Raw genomic sequence first — 18542 nt, forward strand, 5'->3', positions numbered from 1 at the left:
CTGTTTTTTTATGCTCACAAAGCAGCAAATGTGGCTCCAAATGCATAACCTCTAACATTTCAAAACCAGGACACTTGTGGCCGAGCAACGTCAGAGTTTGGCCAAGATAGCAAAAGCGATTAATGAGAAAGAACAGACAAGCTAGGAAATGCTGCAGCAGTTTGCTTTTGCCTGAGCCAACCAGGAAGGACAAGATTCTGTCCCCTCTACCCTCGCCGAACTAAATAAGTGAGAATTATTTTGCACTTTGAACTCTGTTTGCAGAAAGTGAAATAAGCCTGAGGACACAGGGGACGAAGAGGAACAGGGACATTTTAAAAACACTTGAAAAAAGTGGGATAACAGAGGATTAATCATAGACTAGATGGTCCAGGAGATCTTGCCAAATCTAGGATTCTAGGATTGGAATGATTTTTGTAAAACAGAACTAAAGATCCTATGTCAGTTTACCTTAATAGGTTATCTACACTAATGCCCACTTTTCTTAGTCTCTTTCAACAGAACCATGGTTTTCATATAATCCCACAGTGTGTGTGTGTGATTTTTGACAGAAGAAGCACAGAGCTGGAAGAGAAGGAAGAATGCTAGAATCATATAATCATGGAGTTGGAAGGGATCCTATGGGCCATTCTCTAGGCAATTGGTTCCATTGCCGAAACACTCTGTCAAGAAGTTCCTTCTAATGGTCAATCGAAAATCTATCTTCCTGTAACTTAAAACCATTAGACCAATGGCTGCTAAACTTTGGTCCTCCAGATGTTTTGGATTTCAGCTACCAGAATTCCTGACTGTTGGCCTATCTGCTTGGGGCTTCTGGGAGTTGAAGCCCAAAATACCTGGAGGACCAAAGTTTGGGAATTACTGCATTAGACACAGTTCTGCCCTCTGAGGCAGCAGAGAGAAACAGGTTGCTTATGTGTATCTTTGGTTCTTTGAGTGGTCACCAGGGAACTCACACAAATGGCTTATCTGCACCTGTACAGTTAGTGTTTTGGAACCTTCTAATGCAGTGGTTTCCAAACTATGGCCATCCAGCTCCCAGAATTTCTGACTGTCAGACAAGCTGGCTGTGGCTTCTAGGAGCTGAAGTACAAAACATCTAGAGGAGCAAAGTTTGGGAACCATTGTTCTAGCACGATATAATATGCATTATGATGGTAACCCCACACACTCCATGTATGCCTGACTAGCGTGCTTCCTGCCTATGCCTTTTTTTGTGGCCCCATCAGATGCCTTCAGCACATTTTCCAAAAGGAGAGCTTTTAAGTGGGAAGCATGGCTCCTTCGAGTCCATGGTGTAAAGGCCTGGCAATGGGAGCAAGCACCAACATTATGCCCCCCCCCCCCCCCCCCCACCGAGGCAAAGAAGTCACCTCGAATAACTGGTTTTCTCAGGAATTTTTCTTCCACAACCAGAGATGAAGCATTTAAATGATGCTGAGGAAGCCATTAGGGCACAAGCAGTCATCCAAAACTGAACCAGGAGAGAAATCCGGACAAGAGACAGAGGATGAAGGTTAGTCCAAGCCAAGTCATACACATATCAGGAGTCTTGCTTCAAACATAGTTGAAAACTGCTAGCTCGTTTTGTGTTTTAACTTTCATTACTCTATTCCTGCAAGCTTGAGCTACACATCTGTAGTCTTCCTTAGTGATCTGACCTTCCTTCCAGTGTGAAGGGAGAGAGTGTAAAACCCACTCTTTAGTCCCAGCCCTGCTCTTTTGCCCAGCAGCTACATACTTAGATTTATTTTGAAAAAATACACATGAATTGCTGACATGTAATTAACAGAAGGTCTAATTTGGCCCAAAGGAATGAAGAAAGAATTTGGGGTTGCCAAACTTAATTCAACCAGTTACACAAGAACCTGCCTCTGGCACCAGCATTTAAGAGGCACCAGGTGGAAGATCATGATGCACTATTGAAGGTGGAAACAAAATCCCCTACATGCCAAAGTTTCACCTTATGCAAAATTACATACAAGTAACCATAGAAAATTCTGTTGCAGAGTTTCCAGAGGGATGAGTGTACTCTATTGTAACAAGTATAAATAATCGTGTGACACATCAGAGACATAACACATTTTTAAAAGTGTGAGCTTCCATGGACTATATCTGTCAGGAGTTGCATGTGCACCTTGCCTGCCAGAATATGTTGAGAAATAGGAGTGATGGATTATACAGTAGGAACAGTTGTTGCTGAGACATGGTGCTCTCAGACATTCTTGCTGAAATAATAATGGAAGGGAGTTGAGCTTGGGTCAAGATTGTTCAAGAACTTAGCTGCGACTACAGAAGCAAAAGAACAGCAAAACAGATAATCCACTATAGCTTTATTTCAGATTATTTTATATCCAAGATAATTGAGCCAGGAGAGAAGGGAGTTAAAACAACCATGTAAAGCACATCTCTTCCTCCCTCTGAGCACCAATTTAGGTCAAATCTTACATGCCTCAAACGTAATTAGCCTGCAGGAGTTAGGAGGTGAGTAAGCATATTGCCACTAGAGCTCAGGAAACAGGTAACAGCCATGAGGAACCCAGGTGTCTGGGACTCAGAGCTGAGAGACAATGTTGTTGGCTAAGCTGCAGGTAAGGCCTGTCCCATCCTCTTCAATATTTATGGCCTTTACTAAGCCATCATCCACCACCATGGAGAACCTGTAGAGCAGGGAGGGGAAGAGAGACGGGGTCAGAATAGAGATCGCTCAGGACAAGCAGGGGTTTCTACAGCTAAATGAAATCTGTTTCTAGTCTGTTGGGGGAATCTACAGGGCAGCCACACCAGGTTATAGAAATAAGTTAGCATTCTGCCTTAGGAAAGAACTCAGATTGTAATTCAGTGCCTGAGTAATAGACTGGGCAAAGCAAAGAGATGGAAGGAGGCTTTAACAGATTTACAAACTCCATCGCCTTATTCTTTGCTGCACTATCTGTCTATGATGGTGTACATTCAAGCCTGCTGTACTAGGATGATGAATGACTAAAATGGTGAAGGGTCTGGAAACCATGCCCTATGAGGAATGACTTAGGGAGCTGGGGAAGTTTAGCCTCGAGAAGAAAAGGTTAGGAGGTAATAGTATAGCCCTGTTTAAATATTTGAAGGGGTGGCATATTGAGGAGGGAGCAAGCTTGTTTTCTGCTGCTCCAGAGACTAGGACCTGGAGCAATGGATGAAAGTTACAGGAAAAGAGATTTCACCTAAACATTAGGAGGAACTTCCTGACAGTAAGGGCTGTTCAACAGTGGAACACACTCCTTCTTCGGAGTGGAGTGGAGTCTCCTTCTTCAGAGGTCTTTAAACAGCGTCTGGATGGCCATCTGTTGGGGATGCTTTGAGTGAGATTTCCTGCATGGCAGAATGGGGTTGGACTGGATGGCCCTTGGGGGTCTCTACCAACTCTATGATTCTAAGATTGGACTCAGTAATTCATAATAAATGTTGTAGTTTCTTTCACAAGCTAATCACCTGAAGGTGCAACTCATGTTGAAAGGGGCTGTGCTTTGAATCCTGTCCCTACACTGCATTGCCTCTGGAGCCCTGTCCATATCATTCAGGTGTTATCAAGGAGACCTGAGGCAGGGAAACCTTTGCAGATAAGCATCTATGTATGGAGGCTTCCCTAAACTGGAATACTTATTGTGCCAGGTTTGGAAGAGCCACGTGATAGAGCAGGGACAGGCCTAAAGGGGTGGTCATAAAGCCCCTTTTCAAGTAAGTTGTGAAGGGGGCTTGTGACTTTCCATGGTTTAAGCCAAATCATAAGGTTCTTTCACACTACACAATTATAGTAATTATATTCCACTTTATTATGTATTTATTTAGAGTTTTTATACCCTACTTTTCAGTCAAAAGGCTCTTAGAGTGGCTTTAACTGCCACGGCTCTATTCTAAGGAATCCTGGGAGTGGCAGTTCAGGGCAGCGTATTTAGAATTCTTTACCATAAGCTATACAGTCCTCCCTCCTAATTCGCAGGGGATCCGTTCTGGACCACCACCCCCCGTGAATTTAGAAATTTGTGTATATTCAAGCCCCATAGCTTTGAATGGCCGCATGCTCCTGCGTGTACACCATTAACTTTAGTGGAGGTTGCCCCTTCATGAATAATCAAAACTGCATTATCTCAAGTCCATGAAAACTGAGGGGCGACTGTATTGTCTCCCTAAACAACAAAACCAGGATTCCAGTGAATGCAGGTATGCCAGTTAGAGAGAAACCATAGTGCTAAAATTGTTTAGTGTGAAAAGGCTCATAGCCCTCTTCCTGTAACTTTCAAAAGTAGTATCAAAGTGTATGTGAGGCCCTCACAAAAAAATTAAGAAAGTTGGGGAGCCCCACTCCCCATAATATAAGCATAGCCTAAGAAAGACAATGTTGCCAGCTCCATGGCTGAGGCCACAAGAACACACAAGCAATGTTAGCAGGAAGACGGCTGAGACCCTTGAAAACTACCTGAATTTAGGGCATGAAAAGAGGGTAAGCAGTAGCTTGAGGAATTGGGACAAATTCCTATTTGCTTTCCAGTTCATCAGCAGGAAGTCTTGTCCCCCATTACCTTTTGGACCGGTTGGTCCCAAAGAGCTCTCGAAGTGGTTCCTTATCCAGCAACAAGTTTGTGGCCTGCGGGGAAAACAAACAAGAAGGTTGTTGTTGTTGTTGTTGTTGTTATTATTATTATTATTATTATTATTATATACAAACTGTACAAACAATACTTCTTAATTATTCTTACATATTCTTACCCATAATCATTCCTTACCTCACATCTCCTAATAAACTAATTTACACATACAGAATTAAATATATTATTCTTACAGCTAATATCCTTTATTCCTCCTCTATTTTCCTATCACTCTTCCCACATCTCACATTTTCTAGCCACGCTTCTATCTAACTTTAGGTAATGTGTAATAATACTGATTATTAATTGGAAAAAAATTCCGTCATTATCTTTAGCTTACGTTCCATCAAAACAAGATACGTAATAGTGATTTTTCTAAATCTAATGTTTTACCTCCATCTGATTTGTTCAAACAGCTTAACATAAATTAAGAGCGGGTATAAATGATTATCATTTCCATCTTTCCAAACAGTAATTTAGCAACGGATCCCATATTTGTTCCTGATTTCCATCATTCCCTCTAATATACATCGTTAGTCTATCCATCTCTACAATATCTAAAGCCTTAATCAGCCAAGAGTCTATTCCTGGTGCATTTTCCCCCCTTCCAATTTTTAGCGACTGTTATTCTGGCGGCTGTTATTAAGTACAAGATTGGTTTCAAAAGTTTATTATCTATTGACTCATCTGTCATATTCAGGAGACATGTCTCTAGTTCAAATTTTATTTTAATTTTAAAAACGGGAAGTTTTTAAGTGTCTAGAGAACAGAAGAAAGGAAAGGAATGGCTCACTAAGCGAAAATAGAAAAGGGGGAAAAAGCAAAAGAAAGGAAAAGGGATTTGGTAGCTCATATTACGACTTAAATAAAATGGAACTCTGAGACAGGGTTTGGATTGATAAATGAGGAATGATCTACAAAAAATAGGGCTTTTGTGTATAGAGACTAATATAAAGGTGATGAACAGACCACCTGTCTTGCTCTATTTGCCACACGAGGGTGTGACAGAGCTTGCTCTCTTTTTCATAATCCAAGAAACTGGATTCATCCAACGAAACTCAGTGGAAGGGGATTCAGGACAATTTATGAACTTGGGACCAGAGACTGATATGTGTGTGTGGCCAACAGCCTCAGGGCACAACACACTTGTGAATGCTTAAATCTGTGGATGGTAGGCTGGTGGATAACAAAGCTCCACTATATAGTTTGAGCAGTTTCATCATCCCATCCAAGTTTCTTGACGCTATTAACTGCAAACGAGTTAGAGGATTTTTTCAATTTAATTGAATGCTGCCAGGGGTTAGTTTTACGTGATCAGATAAAAGCTGATGATCACCATCTCCAAAGAGTATCACCATGCAGTTAGCTATTCTGTCCAGGTCCTATGATCATAGATTTCATTACCTTCCCAAAGGCTCCTGTCGGATCAGCCAGCATCCGCACCTGTGAAGGGAACGGGGGGAGAGAAAGAACCCTGGTGTTAACTGGACGGCTGATACTGGAAAAGGGGGAGCCGTTGTGCTTTCAAGCATTGTTGAAAAGCAAATTGTAGACTTTTAAGCTGCCTTGTAAACACCCTATCCATTTAGAAAAATATATAAACACATTTCCATACAGGAAGAAACAAAGTCACCTGTAAAAAGATATTTTAAAAAGGATGGGATGGGAATACAGGTGAGATTGGGACAAACACAAGGAACATGAAAAGGTATTTTCTACAACCCACTCACCTTATTGCATGTTGCAACCAGGTAAGTGGTAAAATAAAAGGGTTACAGAACATGTGGTTAAGATCAGTGACAGAGGTCCAAAACACATTGCAGAAATAATCCAGTTCGAGACTGCTTTAACTGCCCTGGCTTAATGCTGGGCCACTGTAGTTTTGTGAAACATTTAGCCTTCTCTGTCAGAGCGCTCTGGTGCCACAATAAATTACAACTCCCAGGATTCCCTAGCACTGAGTCAGGGAAGTTAAAGCAGTCTCAAACTGGATTATATGTTCAGTATGTTTTGGACCGGAGACTAGCAGCTGTTTTATTCTGAAATAACACACCTTGCAAAAGAAGTTTTGGAAAGGTGAACTTGTTCACTGCTGTCCTTCAAGTCTTATTGTTGTCAGATATTTTATTGATCCACAACACATCACCCACACCCATTATTGAAAAGTACTAGGGCTACAAACACAAACATCACAGGCATGCGTTCTTCAGGGAGCAACTCTAAACAATTCAAAACAACTGGCCTGTTTGGGATTGGGACAGACAAAATAAATGCTTGAGAACTCATTGCCTCAAGCTGTGAATTTGTGTCCTAAATTTAGAGCACAATGCTATACGTATATGTTCATAATTCCCATAGACAGAGGCAGTATCTGAATATCAGATGCCCAAAATGAGTAACAGGGGAAGGTAAGCACTTTCATATTGTTTGGGAGCTTTACCTGAAAACAAAATACAGGAGGATAGATGGCTTTTGCTCTGATCTACTAAGGTAATTCTTATGTGTTAAGTGTACACTTTGTTGCAAGCTGGTCATTGCATAATTATTGTAACAGCCATTCTTGGGGTTACACAACCTCACCTTTCTAGCAGAGTGTCCTTGGTCTGCAGTTTAGAACTGAAATCATTTGATACAGATAGCAGAATACAAACCTTACAGTCTCACCTAATCTTCTAGACAGACATTTTTCAGGGTTTAAACATGCTCTTACTTCCATTCCCATGAGGTACAAAAAGTAATACCAAACTTATTAGGAAAAAACAAATTTTTAAATAAAGAGAAACCGAGGAATAGAAAAATCTCTCTTCTTATGGTTTTGACATGTCTATTCTTGCTGAACGTTTTTCCTCAAACCGTTGAGAGCCAAGCCACATGAAGGATAGACATCTGTGATCAGGTTTTTTAAAAACAGAAAAGATATACAGTTGACCTTCTGTATCCATGGATTCAACCATCCACAACCTGAAAACATTCACAAAAAATTCCCAAAAAAAACTCAACCTTGATTTTGTCATTTTATATAAGGGATACTATTTCACTACACCACTGTATATAATGGGGCTTGAACATCCAGGGATTTTGGTATCCAGGGGGTGGCAGGTGAGAGAAAAAGTTTGTGGAACCAAACCCCAGCAGATATCAAGGACCCAGTATGTCTGGCACTTGCCAGAATATGTGAACAGTCCTTGCTTCCTTATTATTTATCAGATTTATACTCTTTTTTTCATCTAAGAAAAACTAGGACTCTACAGCTACTGTATTTAAACTTGTGAAGTAAGACCAGTCTTATCTGTTGAATACAGCAAAATCTTGCAAAGCACGGCAAGGAGTAAATGAGAGGCTGCCAGGTATCCTGGTCAGGAGACATTGCTTGCACACTTCCAAACACATTGCTGCACCACAAAGACGAGAGACTTGACACTCAAAAGAAAACAAATGGATGATTTTCTCATTACTCACCTTTCCCTCAGCTTGGTGAGCCTTTCCCCATTCATTCATGACAAAGACATCATTGACTGAAAGACAGGCGATGATCTCCACCCCTTTCCCTTTGAGCTGCCCTGCCTTCTCCACATAACCTGGGAGATGGGTCTACATGGGATGGCGGGAGGAAGAAAACAGACCACCGGAGACATTAAAGATATAGTTCAGAAAGGGAACAAAGCAATAGAAAATGCCATACTAGCAAATGCGACTCTTCAAATGTTTTGGACTTCAGCTCCCAGCAGCCCCTGACAGCATGGACAATGGTAGTGGATTATGGTAATGGCAGTTCAAAACATTCAGTAAACCAAACGTTCCCCAGTCCTACCAACCACAGTTCTTGACAGAGCCAGGGCAACTTCCCAATCACAGTTCTACTATGCATGGTATCATGCGTTCCAGCATAACTTTTACTTTTAAACAACAGCCATTCTGGTATTCGTACCATTTGCTCTAACAGCAAGTTTTAGATTTGGACATGTGGTTGATGTTATTAAAGGAATTTTGCTGCAGAACCTGGAAACGTGACAGTTTGGACTCTACAACTCTTCACAGCCATAATCATTACCTCCAGTGACCAAGCTGGCTGTGGGAGTTATAGTCCCTCCAAAGTAACATATTCAAATTCTATAAGGAGATACACACTGGGTCTTACTTACCTTTGAGCAGCCTGGAGTGAATGCACCAGGTACTCCAAACAGAATACCCTTCTTCCCCTTGAACAGGCTTGCAATGTTCACTTTGGTTCCAGGGTCTCCCTCATAGACTTCCACATTGGGCAATTTGTCTCCAACCTGTCAAAAAGAGGCAAAGGTTCAGTCCTCACAGAACTCTTCCTCCCCAGGAAAGGAAGGAAGGAAAATAAGAGATGAGGATGGGATGGAGAAGATGTTGAGGAATAGGAAGGAAATAGAAGGAAGGGAGGTAAAAGTAGGGCGAGAATGAATGTGTAGAACTGCATATATATATAATTATAGGTAGGGATGTAGTGATGAATATGATGATCTTATGGTATTTTTAGGTGAAATGATACATAATTGATACTAGGTGTTGGATGTAAGGGTAAATTTCAGGAGGGAGGGAATAATGGGATGCATTTTTATAATGTATAGTGTATTTTATATTGTATATTATTGCTATTGTAAGCTGCTTCGATCCTGGGGGAGAGGCAGGATAAATATATTATTATTATTATTATTATTATTATTATTATTATTATTATTAAATGTGTTGTATGTGTTGTAATGTATGTATGTATGTTTGTAGGTATGTGTAACTTTTTATATATTAAAATAAAATAAGAAAAGAACTTTTCCTCCCCAGGACTTGTGTTGGTAATTTTGGCCTCTTGGGAACAAGGGAAGGACATGGTACTTTATGCATCTTTCTCCAAAAAGACATGCTAGAGCTTTCAGATGTCCTTCTTTGTTATGCCCTTTGATCCTGGCTCAACCATCTTGCTGTTTGAACACAAAAAATACTTAGACATTTATTTAAGAAAGTGTCCTAGCTCCCAGTATTAAAATAGGAACATGTGAGATTCCACCCAACAGCCCTTACTGTCAGGAAGATCCTCCTAATGTTGAGGTGGAATCTCTTTTCCTGGAGCTTTCATCCATTGCTCCGGGTACTATTCTCTGGATCAGTAGAAAACAAGCTTGCTCCCTCCTCAATATGACATCCCTTCAAATATTTAAACAGGGCTATCATATCACCTCTTAACCTTCTCTTCTCCAGGCTAAACATCCCCAGCTCCCTAAGGCCTTCCTCATAGGACATGGTTTCCAGACCCTTTAACATTTTAGTTGTCCTCCTTTGGACACACTCCAAGGTGGGGCCTGCCCAAAGCAGAATAGAGTGGCACTATTACTTCCCTTGATCTAGACACTATACTTTTATTGATGCAGCCTAAAATCCCATTGGCCTTGTTAGCTGCCACATCGCACTGTTGACTCATGTTCAACTTGTGGTGGTGTACTTGAACTCCTTTTCACATGTAGTCTCCTTCAGCCCCCATCCTATGTCTGTCCATTTCATTTTTCTGTCCTTAGAATCACAGAATTGGAAGAGACCTCAAGGGTCGTCCAGGCCAACTCCATTCTGCCATGCAGGAATTCATAATCAAAGCACCCCCGACAGATGGCTATCCAGCCTCTGTTTAAAGACCCCCCAAATAAGGAGACTCCACCACTCCCTGAGGGAGTCACTGTCAAACAGCTCTTACTATCAGGAAGTTCTTCCTAGTTTTTAAGTGGAATTTCTTTTCCTGTAGCTTGCATCCATTGCTCTGGGTCCTATTCTCTGGAGCAGCAGAAAACAAGCTTGCTCCGTCCCCAATGGAGCATTTTGTTCCAAATAGCACACCTGGGGCAGAAGGGTGAGTCCAACTGGATCCCAGCAAAAGAAAAGGAATATTGCTACCCAGGTTTGTTTTTCTGGTTTTTTAAGCCAGCTGCATAAGGGCAAGCATTATGACAAATGTCACATCTAAGCTGCCCTTGGGGGCCTGCATAGCTATGTCCAATGACCATCCACAGGCCATGCTAAAGGGCTTTTTGATGGGACTCAAGAGAACTGATAGGGGCCCAGGAATGCTGCCAAGGGCAGAACAGGGTGGTTTCTTTCCATGAACAGATGGGTGGGGAGGCTCTAATGCTTCTCCCATGTTGAACTAAGACCTAGGTAGAGAGATCTTGCAGCACCCTTCAGACTAAGGTCCAAAACACACTGCAGAAATAATCCAGTTTGAGACCACTTTAACTGCCCTGGCTCAAGGCTAGGGAATTCTGCAAGCTGTACTTCTGTGAGACATTGAGCCTTCTCTTGTCAAAGGCAGCTCTAGCGCCACATTAAACCAGGGTCCAACACACACTGCAGAAATAATCCAGTTTGAAACCACTTTACCTTCCCTGGCTCAGTGCTAGGGAATCATGGGAACTGTAGTTCGTTGTGGCAGCAAATGTCTCACAAAACCACACTTCCCTGGATTCTCCAGCATTGAGCCAGTGTGCTTTTGGACCTACAATTTCCAGAATGCCCCAGCAGCGAACCAGGGCTATAAAGGGCTGCATCCACACTGTGAAAATAACCCAGTTTGACACCACTATAACTGCCAGGGTTCAATGCTATGGAGTCCTGGGAAGGGTAGTTAGAATACAAAATACCTCTTTATTGAATAAGTCTCCAGAACATTTCAAATAATAATAGTAATAATAATAAATATGATAAAAAAGAAAAATACATATAGTTAATACATATAACTATGGTATACATAGTTAAACATAGTTATAACTGATACGTAGTTAAAACCTGGTAACTTATAAACCTCAGACTTTTGAGGAAGAACAAAGTTTGCCTCAAGAAGAGAAAGAAAAGTGGTTAGAATAATATATAATATTACATATAAATAGTTATACATAATTATAACATATAGATAGTTAAACCTTGTTAACTTATAAACCTCAGACTTTTGAGTAAGTAGTTTGCCTCAAGAAGAGAATGAAAAGTGGTTTTATATATATATCAGATAATATATAAATAATATTTATACATATATTATTATATATTATATATCTATTATATATATTCCATATATATTAGATAATATATATATATTATATATTAGATAATATAAACGTATTATAAAATATATATATATATATATATATATATATATATATATATATATATAATCATATATAACATATATGATAGATCATATAATCTCTATAAAATGTAAAAGAGCAGTTGTGTGAGGCAGGGAGCCCTCTCTGCCAGAGGAGCCCCATTAAACTACAACTCCCAGAATGCCCCAGCACTTAAAAGCGGTGACAGAGGGCTGATGGCACTTAAAGCGGTGTCGGAGCGCATTATTCCTGCGGTGGGGTGCTGCTGCCAAGGCCAGGTTTTCCTGGGCCTCTGTAGGGCCTGGAAGGGAAGAAGGCAGGGCTGGCCTGACTCACCTTGAGGGCGGCCATGGCTGCTGCTCCAGAGGCGAAGGACCTGGGCCTGGCTGCTCCTGCTGCTTGTGCTGCTGCTGCTGCTGCTGCCCAGCCCACTCTGGCCCTATTACCTGCCCCACAGCGCCTCCACCACGCAGCCCCCGCCCCTCGCCACCCCGTTGCCATGGAAATCGCCTGAGCGACGGCTGCCATGGCAACCCCGGGCCTTTGAAGTTCCCCAAAGCCCTTGTGGGGACAAGAGGAGGAGGAGGAGGAGGCACGCCGCCCTAGGGCTCCTCAGCCCCGCCCCTCCCCGGCTAATCTGCATCTCATTTGCATACCGCCCAAAGACCCTCCCACTCACTCACTCTGCACCACAAAATGGAGGTCCTGACTTGCCCATAGAGAAGCATTGGAGGAAACCCAGACTCTATATTCACTATGGGCAAGTATTCCCCTATGTTTCCCTATGGGCAAGTATTCCCCTGTTTCCCTATTGGCAACTATTCTCCAATGTTATTTTATGGACAGGTATTCTGCAATGTTTCCCTACGGGCAAGTATGATTTCCCTATGGGCAAGTACTGTCATCTGTTTTAGTACATCCCCTCAAATTACTCATATGTTTCCTGGGGTTTTCTTGGCAAGTTCCTTCTCTGAAGCTGAGAGAGTGTGACTTGCCCAAGGTCCAGGGTGACCAGGTGTCCTAACTGCAAGAGAGGACAAGGGACCACTAAATGGAGAGGCCATTCCAGAAAAATAGAAGCTACTGCAAACACTCCTATAAATGGACATTTATGCTTCTTGGTCAGGTTCAAAATGGAGGACATTTTGGAACTGGAGCAAAGGGGGAAATGGAGGACATGTCCTGGAAAAGGAGGACGCCCAGGTGTCCTAACAGCTAAAGAAGACTTGATACCATAAAATGGAAGGCATTCAAGAAAAAGGGAGGATATTACACTCACATAGATACCAATAGCCACTTCTTAGTCTTGCTCGAAATAATGATGATGATGATGATGATAAATACAATAGCACAAAAATAACAATAAAATACATAATACATATAAAACCAATTCTGGACGCCTGGTCACCCACAGGGTCCTGACCACAAAGGAGGACAAAGCATCACAAAATGGAATACAACTGGGGGGGAGGGAGGACATGACACAATAAAAGTTTTAAAAAACACTCATATAAATGTAAATTCATACTTAGCTATACTTGCTCAAAATGGAGGACATTGGGGATCTCTTCCTGGGCAGAAACCTGAAATGGAAGACAGGTCCTGGAAAAGGAGGACGACTGGTCCTCACCACAAAATGGAGGACATTAGAGGAAAACAGGGAGGACATGACACAGTGAAAGTTAAAAAACACTCATATAAATGTATATTCATACTTAGCCATGCTCAAAATGGAGGACTCTGGGGATCTCTTCCTGGGCAGAAGGCTGAAATGGAGGACATATTATCTTGGCAAGTTCCCACAGAGAGAGGCTTGCCATTGCCACCCTTTTGAGGCTGAGAGAGTGTGACTTGCCCAAGCTGACTGCCCTGAGCCACAATCTCAACACTCAAACCTCTGCATCGGTTTTTTCAGGTGGCTTCTTGGAGAAATGAAACAAACCTTTCCCGTTCTTCCTCCATTCAAACTCCAAAAAGAGGTCAGGTCATTGAGGGAGGTTTGTTTTGAAAGCGGAACTGTGTTGCGCTGGGGTCTAGTTTCCGGGGGGACCAAAAACAACACCGGACGCAGAGACCGGAAGTGTGAAGAAAAGGCCGCCGGAAGTGAGGCTAAAGGGGGCGTATGAAATCCTCGTGGCGGAAGTGGTCCGTCCCTGCCTGACTCCGACTTCCGGCAGCCGAGAAGATGAAGCTCTTGACCCACAACATGCTCTCTTCCCACGTGAAAGGGGTCCCGCCCGGCGGAGGGTTCCCCCTCCGCATCCAGGTAGCAAGAACCGCCTGAAGGAGGGAAGGAAGGGAGCAGGGGCTCCAGGCGCACTACTAAAACAGTGGGCCCCAAACTGTGCCCTTTAAGAGTATTTTGGACTACATCTCCCAGAAGCCTCAGCCATGTTGGCCAACAGCCTGGGGTCCTGGGAGACGTAGTCCAACATTCCCTTAAAGGGCATAGTTTGGGGCCCACTAATCTAATTTACGTAATAGTCTCCAAAGTAAGAGATTTTGGACTACATCTCCCAGAAGCCTCAGCCATGTTGGCCAATAGCTTGGGATTCTGGGAGCTGAAGTCCAAAAGCTCCTTAAAGGGCACAGTTTGGGAACCACTGTTCAAAGGGACACTACCTGCCCATAGGGAACCATACTTGCCCATAGAGATAAAAGCACCCGAGGAAGTAGGCTGAAGTCTGGGAAAGCTCATGCTCCCAATTTGTTTGTTTCAGTCTGTCTCAAGGGGGCTCCAAGATCTCTCTACCTACTGACTCTACTACAGACTAACATGGCTATAGGTTTGGATTGCCCACAAAGACTCATTGCAGAATACTTGCCTATGGGGAAGTATTGGGATATGTTTCCCTATGGGCAAATAAGTCCCAGTATTTCCCTATGGGCAAGTATTGGCCATTCTTTTCCTATGGACATGTAATTCCCAATATGTCCCTCTGGGTAAGTGTTCTCCAGTGTTTCCTTATGGGCAAGTAATTGCCAATATTTCCCCATGGGCAAGTATTCTCCAATGTTTCCCTATGAGCAAGTATTCGGCAATGATTTTCTATGGGCAAGTATTCACCAGGGTTTCCCTATGAGCAAGTATTCCCCAGGGTTTCCCTATGGGCAAATATCCCCCAATGTCTCCCTATGGGCAAGTGTTCTCCAGTGTTTCCTTATGGGCAAGTAATTCCCAATATTTCCCTATGGGCAAATAATTCCCAATGTTTCTATATGGACAGGCATTCTCCATTGTTTCCCTATGGGCAAGTATTCTCCAAAGATGCTCTATGGGCAAGTATGGGTTTCCTATAGGCAAGTACTATCATTTGTTTTAGTACATCTTAGCAAGAAGGACCTTTTCCGCAGCACCTTCCATCTTGGCTGGTTCATTAGAATAATAGCAGAGAATATTTCATTAGACAATTCTCATTGTCTTTTGCAAGTTTCTTCAGAAGGGGTTTGCTGTCGCCATTCTCTGAGGCTAAGAGAGTGTGACTTGCCCAAGTTCCCATGTGTGTTATGTGCCTTCAAGTAATTTCCTGCTTATCGTGACTCTAAGGCAACCCTGTCATGGAGCTATCTAGGCCAAAAGGTTTGCTCTTGCCTTCCCCTGAGCCTGAGAAAGTGTGACTTCCTATTATTGTTGTATGCTCTCAAGTCATTTCCGACTTATGGTGACCCTAAAGGGAGCTTGCCATGGGGTTTTCTTGGCAAGTTTCTTCAGAGATGGTTTGCTGTTACCTTGGGCAAGTAGCACTCTCTCAGCCTCAGAGGAAGGCAAAGAAAAATCTTGCCAAGAAAACCCAATGATGAGGTTGCCATAAGTTGGAAATGATTTAGAGGCACACAACAACAGCAGATTTAAAAAAAATACTTCCACTGCTCTTCTCTTCTTTTTTGCAGCTCCTTGAGAAGGAAGTATTTGGTCCTTCCCGCAAATTCATGTTTTCCTCCCTCTGTTTTATTCAAACAGGCCACGGAAGTGAAAGTGAGCAATGTAGATTTCAATCCAGAGTTCACTGCGCGGATGGTGCCCAAAGTGGAATGGGGAGCCCTGGTGGAAGCAGCAGAGAGTGTGAGTAATCACAGTGGGATGGAGAAGAAGGGAAATGAAGAATACTGCCATTGTATTCTGCTTTGGTCAGGCCTCACCTGGAATCCTGTGTCCAGTTCTGGGCATCACAGTTCAAAAAGGATGTTGAGAAGCTGGAGCGTGTCCAGAGGAGGAAAACCAAAATGGTGAAGGGTCTGCAAACCTTGCCCTATGAGGACAGACTTAGGAAGCTGGGTATATTTAGTTTGGGGAAGAGATGGTTAAGAGGTGATATGATAGCCTTGTTTAAGTATCTGAAGGGGCTTCATACTGAAGATGGAACAAGTTTGTTTTCTGCTATCCCAGAGAATCAGACATGGAACAATGGATGCAAGCTACAGGAAAAGATTACACCTAAACATTAGGAGGAGTGTCCTGATAGTCATAGCTGTTCGACAGAGGAATATTTTGCCTCGGGGTGTGGTGGAGTTTCCTTCTTTGGAGGTCTTTAAACAGAGGCTGGGTGGCCATCTATTAGGGGTGTTTTGACTGTGAGTTCCAGCATGTCAGGGGGGGGGTGGACTGGATGGCCTTTGTGGTTTCTTCCAATTCTGTGATACAGTGACTTGAACAAGACAGTCTCTGCTTGTAGGCTTGCAATTGAAAAAAGATGGTCAAAAGATGGAATAGGGATCGAAAGAAGTGGAGTAGCAAGTAGTCTTTCAGCCTTTCTGGTGAAAGGGCCCTCGTTCCCATGACACCTCCATCTAACATGTAAAGCAGAGGATTTTTTCTTGTGTGTCTGCTGAAGGTGACATCTCTTTTGGGAGAGGTGTACATTGCAGCAGTGGGTAGAGCTTTCTTTCTCTTTCTCCTACCTCTTTCTCTCTCTTGCTTTCTTCCTGCCAGCAGGACATTGGGGAAAAAGAAAAAAACATCACTCTTGCCAGCAGTCTGAACAGATTACTTGCAGAGACTTTGAAATTAAGGTGTCCCTAGTGTTAGATTGTTTGCTCTGGTTCAGCATGAGGAAAGAAGTCAAAGTCTGGAGTGCCCATAAAGTGACTGATGGAGATGACATTACTCTCCATTGAGAGTGAAAAAATCATGATTGAAGAGCTGGGAAATGCAAGACAGAGGCTGAGTTGTAGAAAGATTGACTTAATCAGGGATTGCATGTTGTGTGGCCATGCTCTGTAGCCAGTTTTCTCATCAACCAAATGCCATTGTGAAGCTGCCCCGGGCTAACATTTCCAGCATCTATGTTTTGAGACATACAAACCTGAATATGGAAGGTCACAAAAATGAACTAATGTGATCTGCGCTTCTTTTGCAGTTGGGTCATCGGTCAGACCTGCCTGCGGAGCCCATCCCTGACTACGAGAGCAATGAAGATTTTCTTCGGAAAGTACATCATGTGTTGATGGAGGTAAGCAGTCCCTTTGATGCTTCAGTTCATGTTTATGGGCCTTTCTGGGCCACTAGCACATATTTGGGGATATATTGAGGCAAAAAGATTTAAATTGCAAAATTTCATTTTGATCCCTGAGGGGTCAAGGGGTCTCCAAATATGTGGAAATGCCTTTTACTTCCCCTGGATATAATTTTAGGCTGTTTTTGGTAGCCATGGTTGTTGCAGCAAGAACAGCTAAGTCTTGTAGCACTTTAACCAGTTTATGATGACAAACACTTTCACAGACCTGAGTCCCCTTCATCAAATGTTTATTTTGGCTTTCTTCTTTTGCAGGTGGAGGTGATGGAAGGTGTACTGAAATGTCCAGACACTGGGCGTGAGTTTCCCATCACAAAGGGAATCCCTAACATGTTGCTGAGTGAAGAGGAGACATGAACAATTTTGTGTTCAAGAAGCTGGGAGAAGGAAGTCTTTGGGGACCTGTTTGTTGGAAAGGGTAAACCCCTTCATTTTTCTTTAAGGGAGAGATGTTTTAAACAAACCGCAGGTAGTGTTTTGTTTCTTTGTATGTGTGTAAATAAATGTTAAGTTCTTAGGGTATCTGGAGTGTTCACTTTAACTCTATAGTACTGCATTTGTCTTTCACCTTGTTGTCAAAGTCAGCTGTTGCTCCTTGCTCCCAAAGACAGGAGGACATGTGGAGATACAGCATGAGTGGGAAACTAAGAGCTTTGGGCTGTGGCCTGAACTGCAGACATCTGCTGTTTTTACTACTAGAAGCAATTTGGGATGCTTTGAAATATATATGGCCGAAACTCCAGTTTTATTAGCCAAGGACATATACTCCAGAAAGGGTTATTTCAGTCCATTTGGGAAGCTGAGAAGAAGGTGTATTGCATTGTATTATACTCCATCTTTTCTTCAGGGTGCTCAAAGCAGCATACATATCCCTTCCATTCCTGATTTTAGAACAATTTTGTAAAGGGGGGGGGGGGGCAAGTTGTGAGATAAGTATTGACCCAGTGCTACCCAGTGAGCCTACTTGTTTGCTGGGGATTTTAACCTGGTTTGTCCAGCCTTCTAGTCACTATGAGACTGACTCATGTCTCCTGTTTTCAGCTTGCTTTGTGAAATAGGTAGAATATTTCCCCATTTCCTCTTCCTGCATTAGACCAAAACCTCTAGGCCAGGGGTGGGGGACATGTTGCCCTCTAGCTGTTAAGACAGAAACTCCCATGTTCCCCTATTGTTTAGGGCTTATGGGAATTGCAAATCAGCTGGAGGGCCACACATTCCTCACCTTTGTTCTAGCCTAAACCTAGAAGAACAAGAAAATAAAGGAAAGGAAAGGGCACCACCTTCCACTTTGATTTGTA

General features: G+C 42.7%; 3 protein-coding genes across 3 annotated transcripts in view; 1 reads left to right on the plus strand and 2 right to left on the minus strand.

Annotated features, from left to right (window-relative positions):
* CCDC88B (coiled-coil and HOOK domain protein 88B) overlaps window positions 1-1542 on the minus strand; it is a 43887-nt gene extending 42345 nt beyond the window's left edge. Inside the window, exon 1 of the mRNA XM_089483348.1 lies at window positions 1374-1542. The gene's annotated coding sequence lies outside the window, so the exon portion shown is untranslated. The remainder of the gene's footprint in view (window positions 1-1373) is intronic.
* A 774-nt stretch (window positions 1543-2316) lies between these two features.
* Window positions 2317-12288, minus strand: LOC149302012 (peroxiredoxin-5, mitochondrial-like). Its single transcript, XM_089483197.1, has 6 exons — window positions 12068-12288; window positions 8765-8899; window positions 8082-8213; window positions 6027-6065; window positions 4557-4621; window positions 2317-2660 (listed from the first exon to the last, which is right to left on the minus strand). The coding sequence occupies exons 1-6, from the start codon at window positions 12257-12259 to the stop codon at window positions 2555-2557; spliced, it is 669 nt and encodes a 222-aa protein (XP_089339323.1). The 5' UTR covers window positions 12260-12288; the 3' UTR covers window positions 2317-2554.
* Window positions 12289-13837: 1549 nt separating this feature from the next.
* On the plus strand, window positions 13838-17766 carry TRMT112 (tRNA methyltransferase activator subunit 11-2). The gene is made up of 4 exons (XM_089483198.1): window positions 13838-13997; window positions 15693-15794; window positions 17089-17181; window positions 17500-17766. Exons 1-4 carry the CDS (start codon window positions 13917-13919, stop codon window positions 17599-17601), a joined length of 378 nt encoding a protein of 125 aa, XP_089339324.1. The 5' UTR covers window positions 13838-13916; the 3' UTR covers window positions 17602-17766.
* Window positions 17767-18542: the final 776 nt, after the last annotated feature.

The sequence above is a fragment of the Sceloporus occidentalis genome, unplaced genomic scaffold (assembly GCF_023333645.1).
Source record: "Sceloporus occidentalis isolate IW3139 unplaced genomic scaffold, rSceOcc1.0.p SCAF_20, whole genome shotgun sequence".
NCBI classification, from domain to species: domain Eukaryota; kingdom Metazoa; phylum Chordata; class Lepidosauria; order Squamata; family Phrynosomatidae; genus Sceloporus; species Sceloporus occidentalis.

Bases quoted from the DNA above. Each gene is read 5' to 3' on its own strand.
- LOC149302012 (XM_089483197.1), bottom strand. From the start codon at position 12,259: ATGGCAGCCGTCGCTCAGGCGATTTCCATGGCAACGGGGTGGCGAGGG. The intron at 8,214-8,764 runs GTAAGTAAGACC...CATCCCATGTAG, and splicing joins TCACTCCAGGCTGCTCAAAG to ACCCATCTCCCAGGTTATGT. The intron at 4,622-6,026 runs GTAATGAAATCT...TTTTCCCCGCAG, and splicing joins CGACAGGAGCCTTTGGGAAG to GCCACAAACTTGTTGCTGGA.
- TRMT112 (XM_089483198.1), top strand. From the start codon at position 13,917: ATGAAGCTCTTGACCCACAACATGCTCTCTTCCCACGTGAAAGGGGTC. The intron at 13,998-15,692 runs GTAGCAAGAACC...TTATTCAAACAG, and splicing joins GGTTCCCCCTCCGCATCCAG to GCCACGGAAGTGAAAGTGAG. The intron at 17,182-17,499 runs GTAAGCAGTCCC...CTTCTTTTGCAG, and splicing joins TACATCATGTGTTGATGGAG to GTGGAGGTGATGGAAGGTGT.